Source organism: Podarcis melisellensis, assembly GCF_964234715.1.
Source record: "Podarcis melisellensis genome assembly, chromosome: 11".
NCBI lineage: Eukaryota > Metazoa > Chordata > Lepidosauria > Squamata > Lacertidae > Podarcis > Podarcis melisellensis.
In genome coordinates, this window is record NC_138543.1 from 33,534,492 (window position 1) to 33,556,150 (window position 21,659).

The following is a 21,659-nucleotide window of genomic DNA, read 5'->3' on the forward strand; positions in this document are numbered from 1 at the left end:
AGTTCGCCAGAAGCGGCTTAGTCATGCTGGCCACATGACCCGGAAGCTGTACGCCGGCTCCCTTGGCCAATAAAGCAAGATGAGCACTGCAACCCCAGAGTCGGTCACGACTGGACCTAATGATCAGGGGTCCCTTTACCTTTACCCATGTATGATCTGAAGCCCAAGGGGCGCATTGGTTGCCAGAGGTGACATATATTGGCATTATTTTCAGCTCTCATACCGCACTAATAACCCTTAAGCCCTTAGTCCGCTGACCAACAAATGAGACCAGAACCTGCTTCCCTTTGTCTCTCCAGTCCCCCAGACTACTTGGATTGAGAACCGAGGGCTCTCTTTGGTAGGGCTGGACAGAAAATATTTCTTGACAAATCTGAAGAGGCACCTTAAAAATAATTCTTACAGGGAAATATATTGCCTTTCAATAAATATTCAGGAACAAGAATCAGAGCAGGCTGCATTCAAGTTGCTTAAGCTTCAGGCACCAACGGTTAGAACCTGGCTTGTGTATGACCATGCACAATCCTATATGTTTCTACTCAGAAGTAATTCTCACTGTGCTCAGTGGTGCTTACTTCCATCTAAGTGAGCATAGGGTTGCTTCCCTCCCAGTTAGTGCCCGCATTTTCTTTACATAGCAATACATCTGCCTAGGAATGTGGATGGAGCCTGGGTGGAGTTATTTTTCAAAACTGAACCCGAGATGTACGTGAGCACTAAGACTGTTGATGTTGGCAGCTGAATACTTGTATGTTTGCAACGCGCAGCTGGAGATCTCTGCTGGTCCATTTCCAGCTATGAGAAGGTGTTTGATCGTGGTCTCAAAGAATAACCATACAGATAAATTATAAACTGAAAAGAAAAACTCTTCCTTGGGACTGAGTGTTTTCATCCCATCATTGTTACACGCTAGAAGTCTAAGGCGTGAAAAATGTTTGCACCCCCCCTTTTTTTAAGGCAAAGATCCAACAAGCTCCTGAGGCTCTGCACATAAGTAATAAGCTAGCTATAGCAGAGGGTAGTATCCTCCTCCACTGCCTTATGTAGCAGTACTGGAGAAGCATTTGTGTCAGTACTTCCCACCCTATCCCAGATGGATCTCACTAGCTCTCACTATGCTGGCTAGCTGGGTCTGATAAGAGTCCAACAGTAACTGGAAGTCCACAAGCTGGTCACCCTTGATATATGTGTTTGCAGTGGAGAACAATTGATGCTCTTCAAACCCACACTGAGACCATGCATGCATGTGCACAGTGCAGCTGTGCGGAAGCTACAGAGACCTGGCTCTAGTCAAAGCATGGATGAGAGACAGACTGTGATCTCCTGTGTACGCCACCTTGAATTCCATGAGAAAAGGCGGCATTTAAAACTGGTGTTATTTAATTAATTAACCAGCGGGGTTTATATGCCACTTAATCATCAATTAATTTGTAATTAATATTTTTCACCCTTGGGACAAAGGCAGATAGTGTTGGTTGCATATCACACTGGAAGTAACCCACCTATCCCATACGGGGGATTGAACATGCAGCCTTGGCATCATCAACACCATGCTCTATCCAACTGAACTACTCAGAGGGGACACATTTCCCAAAAATGTGGATGAAAGAGGAAGACCCTGATTTACATCATATTTGCATTTGTTGATCTATATGGCCATCTGCTATAAACAGCAATGCATCATGGGAAAAGACTGGCCAGGTGATCTGAACAACTGTCCTGCCTGATGTCTCCCTCTATCATTCTGTAAAATAAATCTCCCAGTGTTAAATAATGTGTCTGTGAAAAGTAGTTGAGAAAGAGGGGTTGTGCTTCTCTATCCTTTTCTCTACAGTGGGAGAAGAGATCTTACACAGCCCAGTTCTGTACATGTGGTGTGTTCATGAGAATCTTTCTATAGCAGTGGGTTAAATTTCAGGCCATTTCTATACGTCCTTTATGGGACTAACTTAGGTCTGTTAATTTCAGCATGTCTACTCTGTGTAGAACTTAGCTGGACACAACCGTATGATTCAAGGTGGACCCAGTTCAAGTGTCAACAAAAATGGCACTAGTAAATCATGAGAAAAGGGGATCAAGTGCCTTTTCCCCTCAAAATTTGTTGTTGCCTTGAACAAAGAGGAAACACCGAGAGCCACTGATACTGAGCCACATGGGACTGCACTGGTCACTCCCAGCTATCAAAGACACAGAGCTTCCTCCACATGCTGAATGAGTTTACAGTGTTCACAAAACATACAATCAAAGCCTTCCCCCATTCATGTTGTTCCCTGAAATGAACTATGCACAGAGCTACAATGGCTAACCTTTGCCTCACAAATGTGGAGAGGCTGAGTGTGTTTCGTCACGTGTGTTCAGATCATTGTTTAGATCAGAACCGTTTTCTTTTCACGGCGGATTTTTCAGAGCCCCAGCCAGGCTTTGTTGCTCTGTAGAGATATAAGCAAGTACTTTAACTTTGACACCGTAAATGATCTCCGGACAGAACTTGGAGGGCGGGTTCCAGTGAAAAGCCAGGGCTGCATCCTGGGAACATACATAATAACATAAGGAGAGCCTGTTGTGGACCAGGCCAGTTCCTGGGTGGCACCAGAGTGGGGGGCATGTGGCCAGCCAAACAACTACTTTTCTGGTGCCACCACTGAGCCAGTGACCATCTAGTCCAAATTCCTGTTCCCACAGTGGCCAGCAAGATACCTATGAGAAGTCTGCATAATATGAGCACAACAGCACTGTCCAATCCTGAGGTTTCTAGCCACTGCTATTCAGAAACATACTCCCTCCAAGATTAGAGGATTAGCATCAACATCAGTGTTAGTAACTTCTGATAGCTGTATCCTCCAAGCACTTGTCTAATCCTCTTTTAAAGCCAACCATGTCGGTAGCCATCACTGCCTCTTCATACTCTCCAACAGGATGTGGCCCAAATTCAGGACACCATTCTCCAGATCTGAAATCCTGAGTGGGTCATGCGACCTGGTGAGATCGCGGACCTGGGAAAAGTGCTGGGGGGGCATAGCACCCAAACATGCGTGTTTGGGGGCACAGTGCAAAATTGCAGACTCGGGGCAAGATCTCAGCCCGAAATCACACGAGAGCAAGGCATCCAAAATGGCTGCCATGTGCTCACAGAAAAAAAAAATCCTGTTTTTTTCTGGCGCAGTTGATAGGTATTCCTCTTTTGCAGGTGAGGCCTGGTGAACAGGCACTTCTCATGCCCATTAAGCTATTTGGCCCCATGCAAGTCAATGGACAGATACAGCCCTCTGGCATCTCTATTTGTGCACCTTCTGCATTTGCAGGTTTCAGTAGACAAGCAGAGCTGCCAGAGCCCCACACTAGCTACTTGGCTGTGGATCAGTGGGGCCTCATAGTCACCAGCTTCTTAGTCAGTGTTGAAGGATGGCTTTCTCCTAGGACAGAGATAGTGAATGTAGTGCCCTCCAAATGTTGTGGACTACAACTCACATCATCCCTGACCATTGGCTATGCTGACTAGAGCTAATAGGACTAGTATTTCAGAACATCTGAGGGGCACAATGTTAGCTACCCCTGTCATAGGTTAAGACCTGGAAACAGACGATGAAGCTTATGTCCCCTAATCAGGCCTCCACTTCCTGTTTCTTCTGAGGAAACAGTGAGTACTTTCTGAGGAAAGTGAGTACCTCTTTAATGAGGGACTCATTATACCCCCACACACACCAAGTGTTCCTTGGGATGTTTGGCCAGAGCATTAACTACAAGTAAATCTATTCACAGGGGGAAAGAGCTGAGTATGCTATGGGAAGTAGCTTGCAGCCAGTGGTTCCAGCTTGGCATTTCACAAAAGGGCTGCCAACTTATTTGGCCAGCCTCTGCTCCTGTGTGTTCCTGCGTTTGCTAATATAGTGCATTATGTACATTACTTTCTTTAGTATCTTCATTTTTGTGAACACTTTCCTCTCATATAACCATTTTTGTAACCACCATTTGGTTGAAGAACTGCATCACATTATTCAGATAAGTGCGAATTTTGAAGGTTGGCTGTGTTTCGATTCACATACTGTTTGGGAAAGTACGAATTTGATAGATTCCGCTTTTAATGTGTGCTGAATGGAATTTCTCCGACACCCCTAAAGGCAATTAATGCAGAAATAATCCCTGCTCTTGTAAGGAGCAACACAAACATTTAGCAGAGCAAGCAGAGCCAAACTTGAGTTTCTCCTTCTTTCACTCAGGATAAGGTACACAGGGAGATATCCACAAAGCTTGTGTTATTCTCACTCACCCTTTCCCTTCCAAAGCTATATCGTTGGCATTTGACATTTCCTAAACAGGAATAGAATTGTACAAGGTTCCTTCTCTTCCTCAAGCCTCACACTGGTTTCCCCATTGTGAGGTGTAAGCACCCTTACAGCTGTCGTGTGGCTGGGCCTATATAATTCTGTTCTTTCAATTGCACACTGTCATGGAAGCTTTTTGCAAATCTATTTACTGATTTTGGGTGCTAGGTGTGTCAACCTGCTCCTTGGCTAGAGAGTATATACCCATAGGCTTAATTCCTGGTACCAGTCTTCCCCTCAAAGCAGGGGGCCTATTTGCAACTGCATTTACTTGTGAACCTTGGAGAAGGGTTGTAGTTCGGTATTAGAGCTTCTGCCTTGTTTGCAGAAGATGCCAGGTTCAATCTCTGCCCCCTCCAGGTAGGGTTGGGAGAGACTCTGCCAGTCAGTGTAGATAGTATTGAGGTAGATGGAACAATGGTCTGACTGAATTTAAGGCAGATTCCTATGTTCATAATGTTCTTTGTTGACAAGGTTCTGACTTTTTGTGTGACAAAAACAGGGTCCTCATTGCAACCAAGTAACTATAACAGTTATGGTGTAGGCAGTTGATTTGCTGATTGTAGAAGTCCACCTATACCCATCCTATATATTTGTAAATAAATTCATATATTTAAAAAAGAAATACCCGCCAAATAACCAGGTAAGTGCTGCCCCGGAACATCTCCCAAGTGGGAAAGTAGGGAGCAGCATGTAACAGTATAACCATGAGAAACGTGGCCCAGTTACTTTATCAGGACAGAGACAATTGAAATTTCTGGGAGGGCTTGATGAAAACTACAGCAGCACCTTTGATATATATTTATTTGTTTGTTTTAAATTAACAAAATATATTTGACATGTAACATTTCAGATGAGCTACTGGCTATCAAGAAATATACTGGAATTTGGGTTGGATCCCACTTGTCAGGTGTTGTTTAAAACACACACACACACAAATCAATGCACAGATACAAGAATACATACTGTTAATGCTGTTATTTCCTATTCAGCTAAGCAGACGCAACATGTTATTGTACACCTGGCAAGACTTTATTAAATACTCTCCTTGGCATAATAAATACTATATTTTAAATTGCACTTTTCAGATTTGCACCGTCTACAGCAGGGATGAGGGACCGGTGGCCCTCCAGATGTTTGAACTCCCACCTTATTTGGAACTCCCACCTGACCATCGGACATGAAGGCTGGGGCTGAGGGGACCTGGATGCAGGTTCCCTACCCATGATCAGCAGCCAAATGGAGCAACACTATGGAAACAGGAAGATGCAAAGAAACTGGAACTAGCACAAAGGTCTCGAGAAGAGAAGAGAAGAGAAGAGAAGAGAAGAGAAGAGAAGAGAAGAGAAGAGAAGAGAAGAGAAGAGGCTGCAACAGACTGAGACAAATAACTTAGAAATAACATGTTGAGGAGAGCAGGGGAGCAAGGGACAAAAGTATAACCAGAGTAAATTCATAATGAAATTAATTGGGACCTGCCTGATCTTTTATCACATAATGGGAGATCCTAAAAAAATGTTGATATACTTCAAATAATCAGAAGTCTGCCTTTGTATTGCATAGCGGTTTACAGTGGACCCAGGTGATCTTTATTTTTTACCAGTCTCCAAGTGCATCTGAGCTCTCCTGAGTCAGCTATTCTAAGGCCAAACCCATTTGTTAATTGATCATCATGTTACTGATACCCTTTGTTGTCCTAGCCACATCCTTTCATCATGAGCTATGATCAATATTTCCTTTGAGTTTTCCACTTGTCTGCTCTATTCTGCTGTACCTTGCAGAATCCTACTTAGCTTCCCAGAATCTCTGTGTTATGTACCGCCTGCTCTTAGGTAAAGCATTCTGAATTTGCTGAGCGCTTCAGATGTTTCTCTAAGGCCATATCTACATTACTGACTTCTGCTGGTTTCACACCACCATGGCTTCCCATGAAGAATGCTAAACAGTAAGGTAGTTCTGTAGCAGTGTTGCTGTGAGGGAATGCAAAGCCACTCACAGGTCTGCAAGCTGAAATGTCCATTGACCATAAAAACTTAAGAAGAATCTAGTCCAGCATCCTGTTTTCACAGTGGCCAACCAGATGTCCAAGGGAATTCCTCAAGCAGAACTTGAGTCCTGGAAGGTACACCTGACAGTTAAAACACCATAAAGATAGAGCAAAAATATGGAATAGCCAATATCTTTAAGTAAATAAAACAACAACAACAAAAGGTTACAGCACATCCAGGAGAACATTCAAATCATGACGCCTCATATGCAAACTATTCCACTATTCCAGGACTCGTTCATTTCACTCTGTGGCATGCATGGACCAGGTCATAACATTGGGGGAAATTATTGGAAAGAAGCTTATAGACTAGATTGCTATATATGACTTCATTGTATCTATGACATTATTGTATAAAAATAGGGACAAGTGAATAACGGATGAAAATTGCCTTAAATTATTTCTGCTTATTCTCTTTTTCATCATTTGCCAGTCTTGTTAGGTTACAGCTCATGGTAATGAAAACTATGAAGGAACTTCTCTTCCCCAGCGCTAGGTTTACATGTGTCCTTTTAGATACCCAGAAAAACAGTTTGCTTTTCCATTTTCCTTTCCAGCAGCTCCTTCAAACTCTTGTTTCTATGTTGAAAATACAAGTAGTCAGAGAGAGACTGAGTGAGTCTATTATTCTCAAAGTGGCTAAAGCCCATATGCCTCCCGTCATTATTTGCAAAGTCTCTTTCTCCTCGGCTCTGGTTCCCATTGTTCTCTTTCCTCTCCTCACATTTTGAATCCAGCATTTTCTCTTTCTCATCACAGTACGACTCTCTGAAGTCTTTCATCTTGAGTCCTGATTGGCTGGAAAGATCATGCTTGCTGCTGCTGTGGTACATGGCAGGGCTCTGTGGCTCCACCCCATAGCAGTTGTCTTCATCTTCCTCATGACACGAGCTTCCTTTGGCACTTTCCCCATCAGAGTGAAATGAAAGTCCTTTCCCTTGGCTTTTTTGGGAAAGGTCAAAGGGTTCTTCCTGTTCCAGGCTCCTTGAGGCATCTGTTTGTGATGTTCTTATTCGTTCCCTTCCTTGTCCTATAAGAGGGTTTTTTTATTTAAAAAAAGATTATTGTGTTAGCAAATATATCTGCAGCCCTACACCCACTTTATAATCAAAATAACTCAGAGCTGTGATTCTAGGATGAATATTTCAGCTTGTGTCCCTTTGTTTCTATCTGTTTATCTTGCAAATAATGGAAGGGGGAGGTAAGGGGGCTTCCTGCTGATCTGCTAGGCATCCCTAGCACAGAGGAAACAGCATCTGTCCCAGCAGTACTCAGTACCAGCTTAGACTGCCATGGAAAAGGCCCAGTTTCATGACATATGAAAGCACAGCAGTGGTGTCATGGTTGCATTGGTTGTGGAACACCTTTAATTTTCTGTTCAACAAGCAATTCCCAAATGTGTTCTTTAAATTTGCAATGTGAACATCATACCAATGTGAAGTGGGATTTAGGGCTCCTCCCCATTAAAAAAAATAAGTCTTAATTTTTTGGATTATTAAGTCTGAAATCCCATGGGTTGGGATGAAGCAGCCTAATTGTATGATTTGGGGGGAGGGGAGAATCAGTAAGGTGATATTTGTAACCTGTTCTGCCATAGTTCTGCATGTTTAGGGAAGCTTTTAATGTTTAACAGACCATTGTATTTTAATACTTTGTTGGAAGCCACCCAATAAATTATTATTATTATTATTATTATTATTATTATTATTATTATTATTATTATTATTAGCACACTGGCAGGAGTGCTGGATTGGCTCCACTGCTGTGACTACACAGTCTTTGCCTTGTTGCCACACTACTCCATCCAGATAAGCAGCAACATATTGGGAGGTTGGCTCCATAGTACCATCCTGGCCACTCCTGAGTCCGACTCCTAAAGTTATTGGACAGCCTTAATCAGAACATCCATTTAGACATCCACCTTGATTACACAGGTAGGCAAATCTACAAAGCAGACTGAGCTCTAACATTTGGGAGCCAATTTAGACCATTCAGTTTTATCGGTCAAATCCAGCTACCTCAGCCAAGCATTGCGGTGTGATGTCAGTAATACTAGCAGCTTGATTTTATAGCTGCAGCAATTCACGGAGCCACAGCATAAATACAGTAGCATCCTTTGCATGGTGAGTGGGTGAAAATCCATGTTGCTTTCCTTCACATAAAATGCAAGATATATTTTTAAAAATTTACAACGCAATATTGGCATCAAGCCTGCTGTGGTCCTGAACTGAAGATATGACAATGCAGAGCCTGACTTGCAATAATTTACTACAATACCAGACAACCCTTTTAGTGTCATCTCAACACCTGAAAAAACAGAGCGGCTTATGTGATGAACTCTGACCCTTAATTGCTTCCAGGTCATGCAGTCTTCTTTTATCTGTGCAACAACAGGACACAATTGGGTCTGTTACACAGACACACAAACTGCCTTTTAGATGTTACTGTATAAGTAGTTTGGAATTATTAAATCTAATGCAAAAATCAGCCCAGCTTGCTGGTCATTTACCTTGAGACCGAAATCCTCTTTCCATCACTCCGTGTTTGACTTTCATGTGTCTGGTGAGGTTCCCCTTCAAGGTGAATTTGCTGGGACAGTAGAGACATTTGAACGGCTTGCTGTCTGAATGCAAGTGCATGTGCCCCATTAAATTATGCATTCGATTAAATTCCTTTCCGCACAGCTGTCAAAAGACCAATGACAATCAAAGTGATTTATTCTGCAGATACACAGGGATCATTTTATTTTCTTGAGATAGAGCTCCTTGCAGCTGAGACAGCTTCTTGAGAGTTCCACAGCTTATCATAGACTGTGCTTACAGGGGAAATCCGAATAGTTTCTTCTTCCTAAAAACCACCGGGAGAACAATCCCATCCCTCCCTTAAAGCTGGGTTTATGGATGAATAGGCCCCACATCAATGTAAGGCTATGTACATTTAAAACACTTTCAAAGCACATTTTCTCCCCTCAAAGAACTCTGGGTGCCGTAGTTTGTTAAGGGTTGCTGGCAATTGTAAGTGTGAGGCATAGACTACAGTGCCCACAGTTCTCTGAGGGAAGGAATGTATTTCAATTGTGCTTTAAATGTATAGTGTGTACACAGCCCAAGTCTAACACAAGGAACTGAGGTGGGGTGGGGTAGCATATAGATTTGATAAATGAATGTATAAAACTTGATTTAACCAGGCACCCAGTTTGTGGAAGTAATTCTATAACAGGCCAAAATTCAGCTATAGCTGCTGGATAGCTCCAGCCATAGCTTCTGGAAAGCAGGGCTGACCCTAACATGAGGCAGACTGAGTCAGCTGCCTCAGGCGCCAGATGTTGTGGGGTAGGGAGTGGTGGCAAGATGTTAAAGGATCGAGCCCCTATTCATGTTACAACTGTGAAATTAAGATTCGACTGCTGAGCCAGTCATCTTCGGAATATGGAATGGGGCGCCATCTTGTCCTCTGCGTCAGGCAGCAAAATGCCTTGGGACATCCCTGAAGGGGCTAAAGGCTTTCCATGCTCACTCACTGAGGATTAGGCTGAGCTACTGGAAGTGCACCTAAGTAGCTAAGATTTTTAAACTGCATCACAAAAAAATGCAAAATACGAATATAACAAGCAAGTGTTTTAAAGCAAATGCTGCTAATCTAGCTATGGCTACTTGAGGAAAGACCTATGTTTGCTGCAGTGCAGTGTTTTAAATGGCCTCTGGGATTGTGGGGAATTCTGTAAATTCAGTCAGATATACAGGCAGAGCTTAATCCTAAGAGCAGAGCTGCCTCTTTCCAGGAGATGGCATATGAAACTGAGATGAGTGTGGCCAGAATCAGGACCCCTATTGTCAAGGGAAAGAATGTCTGGAATGCTGCAGGGAAATAAAACAGATGAAGAGGAAGGTTATGTATTTCCTCTTCAGGCATCACGACGCCTCCATTTCTTCATTAATCCTAGATTTGGTCATGCTTCTGTATGTGGTGGTGACCCAGAGAAGCCCCACCCAAAGCCATTCTTTCGCCATCTATCAAGCATTTTTCTAGGAGTCCTTAACACTGTCTTTGCTCTCTTGGGTGTGCAATTATTTGCCCTTGCTGTGAAGCAAAACTTTTGAATGCCATGGGAAGGAAGGGAGGCGAAAAGATTATTGGCATGTTATTGCTTATACATTTATTACCCACTCTTCACCTTAGGTTCCAACATTATGGCAGAAAATCTCTCTGTGGATTGTTGGGCATAGGAAACTGAAATTTTTCATATTCGTTTTAGTTCAATTGTTGTTGTTTTTTGGAGGAGGAAGCTAGTTTTTGTAAGGACTGGCAACAGCTCCCACCAAGTCTTGCTGGAGAGAAAATGTGTTTGACAACATGCAGATGGCCTCCTCCTCTTCCTTGTTGGCAGGAGGGGTGGGTGGGGTTAAAAATGCACAGGAGCAATATAAGATTTTGATCAATTCGGTTTGTGTAGGTGATCCATGTGGTGAATGAGAAAAAAAGGGTCACTTCTGCTTAAAGTTACACACACACACACACACACACACACACACACACACACACACACTGCACATTGAAGCTGTAACATATACATACATGTATATCATATGTCTGTAGTCAGATAACTAAAATTACACGAACCAAAATGTAGCATTGGTTACATGGCCAGAATTCATGATATGAAACAAACAATGAAAATTTTAAAAACGATTATGGAATCTTATGCAGGTGAAGCACGCAGAGATGAAAGGGCATAAAAACTAGGAAAGAGAAAGAGCTATGAAGCCTGATAGGCACCCATCATTTGCAAAAACGGGGGGAAATTGACCAAAGTGAGACAACATCTCTTGTTAAGACAACAGCATCATTTCATTGCTGTCTTTGATTTTCTTTACTACCACAAGATGTGGATGCACTACTGTGTGTGTAATTCATTGCCAGACACTGGATTGGATGGCTTTAAATTTGTGGAGGACAGGTCTGTCACAAATGAGTAATTATCATAGTTGCCATGTTCTAGTTCTTTTTGTTTAGGATTAGACAGTCAAATATGATGTATGTCCACACTGTGTAACTCAAGACACATTTACGGCTAAGTTATTTGTGTCTGCCACCAGTGCTGATTGGTTATTTACCAGGAACTGAGGTTGAGCAGTACCATGTCGAATACGATTGTGTAGTTAGGAATTAGGGGGTAGAAGTAGCTTTTATACCCCAGGGTGAGAGCCTGCTCTGGTATAAAACTGGGCTCTTCTCAGTTCAGAGATGGGGGTGAAGTATCAGATGGTCCAATGAGTGTAAGGGCATGACTCCATTAGTGGGGAGAGTATCTTACATGTGTTTGCTTGGTTGCAGTCATTTGTATGTGGGTGTAATATTCTTGGCGTACAAGTAGCTCATCTAAGGCTGATTGAGAGGCAGACATAATGCATGAGGTAGCAAATGACTGAAGTGGTTGCATGGAATGGACAGCAAATAAGATGGATGGAGTGGTTGTATGAACAATGTGTATTTTGTTGGTTGAAAGTTTACATTATACTGCCTCAGAATGCTTTCTGACTTACATAGAGAAAGGTAAATAATTTGACATGGGTTTTGTTGCACTTCTTATGCATGTGTGTGTGTGTGCATTTTTATCTATTGTAAACCATGTTGAAATCATCAGATAGTAAGCATCTCTAAATGGAAATAATAATAATAATAATAATGGCAATGGCTAAAACCCATAAAACACTTGCAGCATAGTTCCATGCATAGCTACTGGGGCATGGATCCCACTGAATTCAGTGGAACTATCTCCCAAGGAAGTATATACAATATTACAACCTTAATGTAAGATAGCTACAGACTTGCTCAATGGATTTTTGGAACTTTTAGGAAACTGTAACAAAGGACTGTGGCTTTGCAAAATATAGAAGCACCTAATTTAGCACCAGGTTACAGTGATTGAATGTAACTCATTTTCAAGGTGCAAAGCGCAAGTCTTTGGCAGCATTGACAGAAGGCATGAGTCAATGGCAAAGGATTTTATAATATTATTCATGTGATTCAGAGCTGCTTCAGTGGCAGTCCTGTATTAGCAAAACAACTAGTAGGGATGAGCAAATTGGTCAATTTCAATTTCTTTCAGTTTCTCATCTTTCCAATCTTAATTTCCACATCAGTTTGTGCAACTTTTATATTAAAATACCTCCTCCTGAAAGTTCATAAGAATATTGGCACAATTTTCTCCTAAGGTTAACATTTTCTACGTAATTTTGCCAAACGTGCACCTTTTCAAAAGCAATTTTCCCTAATGAAATGCATTTTGTGTTATTTTTTGGTACTATTTGTATTCAGCATGTGCTAATGAGCACACATTGCTTGGTTGGAAAACTGCACAGCAAAATCTGGGGAAGTGCAAATTTCAAAAAGTGACTGGGTTTCAGTTTGCACCTTGTTTTGTAAGGTGTGAATTGGGAAAGTTTGCCTTTTTAAGCATGAACTGGATCCAATTTCTTCCCCATCCTTTAGTAAAGGTAAAGGTAAAGGGACCCCTGACAGTTAAGTCCATTCGCGAATGACTCTGGGGTTGCAGCGCTCATCTCGCTTTACTGGCTGACGGAGCAGGCGTTTGTCTGCAGACAGTTTTTCCAGGTCATGTCGCCAGCATGACTGAGCCACTTCTGGTGAAACCACAGCAGCACATGGAAATATCGTTTACCTTCCCGCCGGTGTTGTACCTATTTATCTACTTGCACTTTGATGTGCTTTCAAACTGCTAGGTTGGCAGGAGCAGGGACCGAGCAACGGGAGCTCACCCTGTTACGGGGATTCGAACTGCTGACCTTTAGATCGACAAGCCCAACAAGCCCAAGGCTCAGTGGTTTAGACCACAGCACCATCTTTACTTGGAAGCAAAAGTTGTAAGGAAATTGTTTTAAAAAATAAAGAAATGGGACATCTAGATTGACTTGCCCCAAAAGACAGTGGGCAGCAGGGCTTCAGAGAGAGAAACAGCTCTGTGGCTGAGGAAACATGAGTGGCAAAGACTTTCTTCTCCCCTCAAGCCATGTATGGCTTCTGTGTGGCCATCATTAGCTCTGTAGGAAAGAGGGTGTCCCCCCCCCCTGAGAAACAAGGCCAAGAAAATGCAGCCTGCCATGAGGCAGAAAGGCCACTGCTGTGTTGCCCTTCCTTTGTAGCCTTTTTTCTTTCTTTCCTTCTTTTTTTTTTAAAGAAGGTTTAATAAGAAGGGTGTTCCTTTCCTGAAAGTAAGAGAGAGAGAGAGAGCAGGAGAAAGACTGTAAACTGTCCAAAAGGGCCGTGAGAAAACAGGAAGCTCTGAAAAGTACAAGAGAAAGCAAGATGAAATCTATTTGCAGGCCATTCCCTGGGGACATGCAGGCCATTGTTAAGCAAGCGGTTCGTACAGCTATATCCTTCCTTCTGCTGAGGAGGAGCCTGTTGCCAAAACAGCGGCTATCTGGTCATTGCCTTAACTCACTGAATGCCAGCCAAAGAGGCTTAATGGAGCCCAAACTCCTTAGGAGGTTCTTAAAGTCCAGGAGAGGAAGAGCCCCGAAAAGCTGACCAGCCTGATTCTCCGCTCCTTTGTTTTCCTTCTGATTTATTTGTTTAGCCATTCCTTTATTTTATCACTTTATAAGCTGCCTGTCTGGAACAGGACACTCAGGATTTATCATGAACCCAGTGCTGGGAATACAAGTGGCGTATTCATTTATGCCCTGAGAAATGGGCGTGTTTTAGAGAAAAGGTGACATGATGGACGTTCATTAAAAAATATGCGCAAAAGGTTTTCTCCTCTCGAAACGCCAGAACTCGTGGACAGCCAATGAAGATGAATGCTTGAAGATTCAGGACAGATAAAAGAAAAGTATTTCTTCCCAGGGTGCAGGTTAAACTGTGGAACTCACGCCTGCAGGAAGCAGAGACGACCTCCAATTTGGATGACTTAAGAGAAGGATTAGACAGATTCATGAGGAGAAGGCTATTGATTATTACTAGCCACGATGACTATGTTTTTCCTCCATAGCTAAAGGTAAAGGGACACCTGACCATTAGGTCCAGTCGTGGCCGACTCTGGGGTTGCGGCGCTCATCTCGCTTTATTGGCCGAGGGAGCCAGCGTACAGCTTCCGGGTCATGTGGCCAGCATGACTAAGCCGCTTCTGGCGAACCAGAGCAGCGCACAGAAACGCCGTTCACCTTCCCGCCAGAGCGGTACCTATTTATCTACTTGCACTTTGACGTGCTTTCGAACTGCTAGGCTGGCAGGAGCTGGGACCGAGCAACGGGAGCTCACCCCGTCATGGGGATTTGAACCGCCGACCTTCCGATCGGCAAGTCCTAGGCTCTGTGGTTTAACCCACAGCGCCACCCACGTCCCTTTTTCCTCCATAGATCAAGGCATTAATGCTTCTGAATACCAGTTCCTGGAAACAACAGGAGGGGAGAGTGCTCTTATCCTAGGGTTCTGCTTACAGATTTCCCACAGGCATCTGGTTGTCCTTTGTGGGAAGAAGGTGCTGGTCTAGAAGGGCCTGATCTGACAGGCTCTTCTTACATTCTTACGGTGCAGGGAAGTGGTATTTGGGACACTTCAGATGTTGTTGGATTACAACTCTAATCCTTATTCATCATTGGCCATGCTGGCTGGGTCTAGGAATGTACAGATCTATTCAAATTCCAGTTTCTTTCAGTTTCTCAGTCTAAAATTCAGCTTGGCAGTTTTCTGCATAGGGTTGCATTTATTTATTTTAAGTTCTCAAAAAAAATCACCACCATTTAAGTGTGCATTTCCCTTAATATATGCATTTCCCCATGCAATTTTGCCCAGCAAGTTTACATCATATAATGCATTTCTGTATGTTGTTTTCACAAATTTTTATGCTCGCTTTCTCTTAATATATACTTTCCCTGCATAGACACTGCATTACTTCCCAAATGGCTCCAAACTGTGGATCATGCAGAAGTTGTGAGGGCCTCTTCCATCACACAACAGAAAGAACACATTCCAGCTGATCCTTGGAGCAATATAGTCTATGCATATACACTGGTCTGGGTGGAGCTGATGGGGGTTATAATCCCAAATAACTAGAAGGCACCTGCTTGGCAAAGGCTGCCATAGCAAATAATATGGGTTGAAGCGGCAGTGTACTTAATTGCCAACTAAGGGGGCAGCTGAGCAATGGAGATAAAGTGCAGGATTGCACCAGTGTGTTCTTTTCCTGCAGCTCAGAGCAAAGCTTTGGCTAGTCTCATGAAAAAGCAGATACCCAATTCTGGGAGTATAATTTTTATGACCCTGCAGTGCAGATTAAGTGGGAGTTTAACTAATTTCCTTTATCCTGTTTGAAATATGATAACACCCTATCCAATCTTGTTAATATACACCCAGCCTTAAGGTCTGAGCATCATTTGTATCGGGTTCTGATAAAAAAACAAAAAAACCTTCCGCACGCATGGATTGATTCATGTGTTTAGCCAGTATATCAAATTGTTAAGCATCCTTGACCTCCCTTTGGGATGAAATGTGCTATGCAAATGTCAGATATATTTATCATCAGCAGACGAGCAATTATACTAAGTGCTGTGAAAGTGCAATCTCGAGATGAGGAATAAAACTGAAAGGAAATAAAAAAAGGATCAAGCCTAACAGTTGAACTTCAAAGCTTCCTCATTTGAACGAAGGGCATGAGAAGCAAACAAGAACACAACTACCGGTAAGCCAGCGTTCCAAAAGTGGCAAAACATTACAAAGCAGCATGGAGGTATTCTGTTGTTTGTTATACCCCATTCACATGCTCTTTGCCTAAATGTGGCATAATCTGACCATTGGGGAACACTCCTAGTCCTGCCCCTGGCATCAAACACACTTCCAGGCTCTGGTTCTAGATGTCCACATGTTAGCAGACTCTTCTGCACAAAAATAAAAAAAGAGCTTCCATGCAAACATTAGCAGTATTTGGGACATTATAACCTATCCCATTGTCTGGGGAAAGTGAAAAGTCTTCACCTGCCATCAAAAAGACAGTATGTACACCAGAACACACATTCAGCTGAAAACTGGCTGTCTTTTTGCTTTCTGTCTCTCTTAAACAGCATTCACACCAGCGACGTGGAACAAATTCTAAGGTTCTTTTAGTATTTATTGTCTGTGAAAACTCTATTAAGATTTAGGAATGGCCCATTTATGGTGATGAATAATACCATAGGTTGTCTTAACTCTTAAGAGCTGTCAAGAATTAGTCTCTTCTCAAATATGCAAATGTCCCTCTTTTTAAGGGACTAAGTGTTCAGTTAGGTTTAATAAAGCAGACTTGGGCATCACGAAAGGGTGGCAAAGCTATTGAATTTATTATTATGCCTTTACACACAGAGAAGCATCTTGGGCTCAGTAGTGGAAGGAAGGAAGGACATAGATGTAATGAAATGAAAACAAAACACAATGTAGATTTCATATGGTTATTTGATAAGTTGTTTGGCTTTATGTGTTCCACTTTGTGAGTATATTTTCCTGAAAAGTGTGATAAGATACATAACCAATTCATTAATTAAACCCATATTTTCTGCTGAGGACCCAAAATGGAGTCTCAGGTTATATTACTACTATTGTTTTTGTTATGTATTTTGTGTTTTTATCTTGTGTTTTTGTGTTGTGAATCGCCTGAGATCTTTGGATGAAGGGTGGCATACAAATAAATAAAAACAATACAATCGATTGCCAGTTTTCACCTGGTTGAATTACTATGGAAGCTACGGGAATTCAGTCAAGAGTTCTACCTACAGACATTATATTATTTTACAACTTTGCTATTTACTGCACAAGGTGTCCCTATTTTTATTCGCCATGCCTTCTACTGGACTGCCTTCTACTTGGGTGCCATTCCGTTCGACTGGGTTGTCTCTCTTTGAAGGACTCACCTTACATTTGAAGGGCTTGACATCTGAGTGGACAATCATATGGGCTTTGAGCGTCTGTTTCTGCACGAAGCTCTTGAAGCACAAATGGCACTGGTAGGCCCTGATGTTGGTGTGAATTAATACGTGCCTCTTCATATTAGCGAGTAGTGTGAACTCTCGGCCACAGATCCCACACTTGTGCTCCTTCACACCCTTGAAAAACAGAACAGCAAGGAAACTGAAACATATAGCTATTTTAAGACCTGCACAGCAATTCCCGATTTCTCACTTTAGTGGGAATGACCATCTGCCACATCCTTTCCTTGTCTTTTCATTAAATGTGTTGTTGCACTTCAACTCCCATCAGCCCCAGCTAGCATAGCCAATGGTCAGGATGGTAGGAGTTGTAGTTTGCCATCGCTGGTTCAAATGCAGCTACATTTAGCAGCTCACCAATAAGGTACCTATAGCACACCAGTTGGGAATTGTTAAGTATAGTTGTTTAACTGACACTGAAATGGAGAATGCCTATGTGTGTTGCTGAAAGGGTTTAAGGGGGAAATACCATTGAAGCTAAAGAAAAGCAAGAAGAGCTCTATGAGCTGCTTCATGAGTTGACAATTGCTCTCTGGTAGCTATGATGAGATGTTTAAGTTTAGATCACATGGGAGGCTACTGAACTGCAAATCCGCCATCTTGGAAGGGTGGTGGCTAGAATCTTTGTTCCCAGACTCCGTGGAGTAAGGACGTGTAAATGGCTCTCAGGATCACACAGCCTCAGGCTGGAATGGAGGAGAGACAAAGTTTTTATCTCAATCCTGTTTAAAGCTATTTTTAAGAAGAGACTGAACCTATGCTTGAATAAGCATATATTTTATGCAACTTTGGATGTATCTTTGATGTTTTTATTATGTTTTGAAGAAAGTTCTGCAAGTAAAGTTTTGAATAATATTGAATGGCTCTGGACGATGTTTCGCTCCAAAAAGAACCAGTTTTAGGGCGGTGGGTTTTTCTTGCTGTTTTATTTTCATGGTTCAGAAGATAAATGTTGATAAAACAATTGTTACAACAGGAAACAACAAGTAACTTGTCCTGAGCCATTTTTTTAGGCATCCGGCCGCTTCAAGCTGCACAATATGAATATCTGCAACAGGAATCACCGACACTGACTTACCTTATGAGTCAAGGAGTGCTGCTTGAGGTGATGGGGCTGAACAAACTCCATGCCGCATTCGGTGCAGATGTATGGGCGGATGTCCTTGTGCTTCATCATGTGATTCTGCAGCTGGCTTGGGTACTGGAAGGTCTTATCACACTCCGTGCAGTTGTACTGTATAGGGCCGCGATGGGTGGTCAGGTGCCTCTTCAGCTGAGCCAAGGTGGGGAAGTCAAGGCCGCACTCAATGCAAATATTCTCCCGGCCGCTCTCATGCTTGGACTCATGGGCTTTCAGCTCGCTGGGGTAGGCAAAACCTCTCCCGCAGATCCTGCAGCTGTAAGGCTTGACATCGCTGTGTTGCATCATGTGTCTCTTCAGGTGGCTGGTTTGGGTGAAGGCCTTGTGGCACACTTGGCATTTGTGAGGCCGGGTGCCCTGGTGGGTGAGCATGTGGGTGTGCAAGTGGCTCAGCTGCTTGAAAAGCTTGCCGCAGCGAGAGCAAGCATGCGGCTTGATGCCGCTATGCCCCAGAATGTGGGTGACCAGGTTGTATTTGGACGTGTAGGACTTGTCGCACATGGGGCACTGCCAGCGCTTTTGTTCCCCTCCCACATCGACGTAATAGCTGTCATCGATCTGAATGTTGACATCCACCCTCTCCACCTTTTGTTTACTTTCAGCTTGTTCCCCTAACTCTGTCCTCCGGGAGAAGGGAGGCTCCGGAGCCCTTTTCAGTGGGAAAGGGCTCCTGAAATGAAAATCTGGGGGCATAAGAAATGGAAACATCATAGAAGGGTGAACTTTAGGATAGTACGAATAGGGCACCTGCAGAAACGGGGCAGGTCCAGGCCAGAGCACATTAGGCTTGATGGGTTCTTCCTTGATAGGCTGTGCTCCAAAGTGTTCCAGAGTTCTGTAGAACTGAAAGCCAATGTTGCACAGGTCAATCATGTGGGCATTGTAGTTTGGCTGTGTGTGGTGGTGCTGGAATATTAAAGGGAGGTCAGGAGAACCTGCAGTGGGGATGTCTTCAGACCTGTGCGACGGGGAGGTGGGCTCTCCCGGTGAGACGGCAGAGGGCATTTTCGTGGGCATGCTCTTACGCTTGCGAGATCCCCCTTCTAAGGAGCCCTGGAAGTTCTGCAGTTCTGCAGGGGAAGGGCCATATCCAAACTGGGCAAGCTGTGCTCTGAATTCTTCATTGAGGGGTGAAGCTACGTCTGACTTCACAACAGGGTCCAAGCAGTGGGGAAAGGGAAGGGTTTGCATGCCATCCATATTGCAGGGAGCTTCCTCTTTCTTCATCGCATTTAATTCCTCTTGCATACTCTAGCTTCCTTTAAATAAAAAGCAAACATTTTTAAATTCACTCTCGTTCGTTACACCATATTTAACTTTAATGATTGGTGCCTTTTGGTGTTCAAGTAGAAGCCCCAGAGTTCCAATTTGAATGGTGGGAGCTCGCTCTAGAGCACCCTGAACATGCACAGATGTATTTCTTTCAAGCATTGAGCAGCACCCATATCCAGTCCAGTACACATCTGCACTAAGGGGGGGCGGGAGTTTTTCTGACTTTTTTCTTCCTGTTCTGCTCATGAGCCAAGAAGATGACAGTCCAGCCAGACCTTAAAATTCTAACTGGCTGGAATCCCAGGAAAATAGGCAATTTGGTTGGCCATGCTAGCAGAAGGAGAAATAAAGCACCCTGGAAGACTTCTACACTCATTGTTAGTTTGCAACTCTGTGGTAGAGCTCACACTTTGTATGCAGAAGGTCCTGGGTTCAATCCCTAGCATTGTCAGGTAGGGCTAGGAAAGAGCCCTCTCTAGGATTCTGGAGAGCTGCTGACACTCATTATATACAATACTTAGCCTGATGGACTGGGTATAAGGCAGCTTTCTATGTGTCTGTGACCTGATTCTGCCTGGTCCCAGGAGGCAGTCTTGCTGGTGCTGAATCAACACCCGCAGTGCCCTGATTTGGAGCCATCTGATATGCCCTTCAATGTCTGGGTTCTGCTGTTCTTTGTCCAGCAATTTAAATCAAGCCTGGAGTGTGCATTAGCTCTTTGCCCTAATGTACAATGTCCATTGAAGAAATGTGCATTTAGCATAAGAATCAATACTGCAGGATTTGTACTTACATTAATTCATCTCCTTTGTGCCAAATCTGCTTTAAATGCATCTGCACAGGCTCCAGGAGGCATTTGTGTCTAAGGAATAGATAGAGAACAATCATTCTTTAAACTGTGTTATAGTTGTGACAGTCGTTTTATGCTCGACGTTCTGTTACTGTTTTATGGTGCAAAGACGGAAGCAATAATAAAATTGTCTCAGGACACAGTGTGCTCTCTTGTTTCTCCCCCCACCCCACCCCCAATACTTGTTAAAAGGTTTTGAAGAAAGACATAAGGCACAATGCTACAGTGGCTGTATGTTTTTTGTTGGACTGTGAAATGCAAATGTTCCTTTCTCAGACGTTCCACCCTATATATCAGGGTGGGGGTGGGGGATGCTAGCCTTTTTCTTCCTTAGGTCCACATGCAAGGTTGTGGCCAACCCTCCCACATCCCAGCAGTGGTGGTGGAGGCCAAAATTGTCATGTATGCACTGCGCTCATCACAGGCCACACATGCACACTCACAACAACACTCTGGTAAGGGCAGAAAGGTGAAACTCTCCCTCCCCAAACTCTGTCATCACAAAGCTTCTCAGCTTTACCTACGCCTGCTGTTTACATTTTTCAAAGCGCATGTTATCTGCATCCACACAATTAATGCTGTTCTAGCTGCTCAGTTATTTGGCTTGCAGTTTTACTGGCCCACTTTTTTTCTTTATGGTATTAATCCTGACTATATTGGCTACCCTTTACTTCTCTGGGAATGAGGCTGATTCCCTTTTTGTTTGGCTTATCAGCCACTTATGTTTACTGTATTTTTCTCATTTGGGTAAGAAATTCACTTTTCAAAGCAAAAATTATTCCCTTTCTTGCCTCTTTTCACACTATTACTTAACTACACTAGCACCCTCTTAAATATATTCATACTTTTCTGATCTATGACATATGTTTTGTCTGAGTCATGATAATAATGGTTTTAAACAACCTCCAAGATTCCTGAAACAATGTGACACTCCTCTAATGCTTTCCAACTTCTTTTTGAGAAATCCCCGCACTGTTATGAAATTTCCTCTTCTTGGTAAAATAGGGCTGCCACATGTCCAGATTTTCCTGGACATTACTGGGATTTC

The 21,659-nt window shown here is 43.1% G+C and overlaps 1 protein-coding gene across 2 annotated transcripts in view; it reads right to left on the bottom strand.

The window, feature by feature from the left end:
- Positions 1-5,108: 5,108 nt before the first annotated feature.
- Positions 5,109-21,659, bottom strand: part of ZNF366 (zinc finger protein 366) — a 31,758-nt gene continuing 15,207 nt past the window's right edge. For both annotated transcript variants that reach the window (XM_081929378.1, XM_081929379.1), the window contains exons 2-6: positions 20,555-20,623; positions 18,427-19,748; positions 17,274-17,465; positions 8,879-9,053; positions 5,109-7,399 (exon numbers count right to left, since the gene is read on the bottom strand). In XM_081929378.1, the coding sequence (XP_081785504.1) occupies positions 6,882-7,399; positions 8,879-9,053; positions 17,274-17,465; positions 18,427-19,737 (2,196 nt within the window). In that variant the 5' untranslated portion in view covers positions 19,738-19,748; positions 20,555-20,623 and the 3' untranslated portion in view covers positions 5,109-6,881. The remainder of the gene's footprint in view (positions 7,400-8,878; positions 9,054-17,273; positions 17,466-18,426; positions 19,749-20,554; positions 20,624-21,659) is intronic.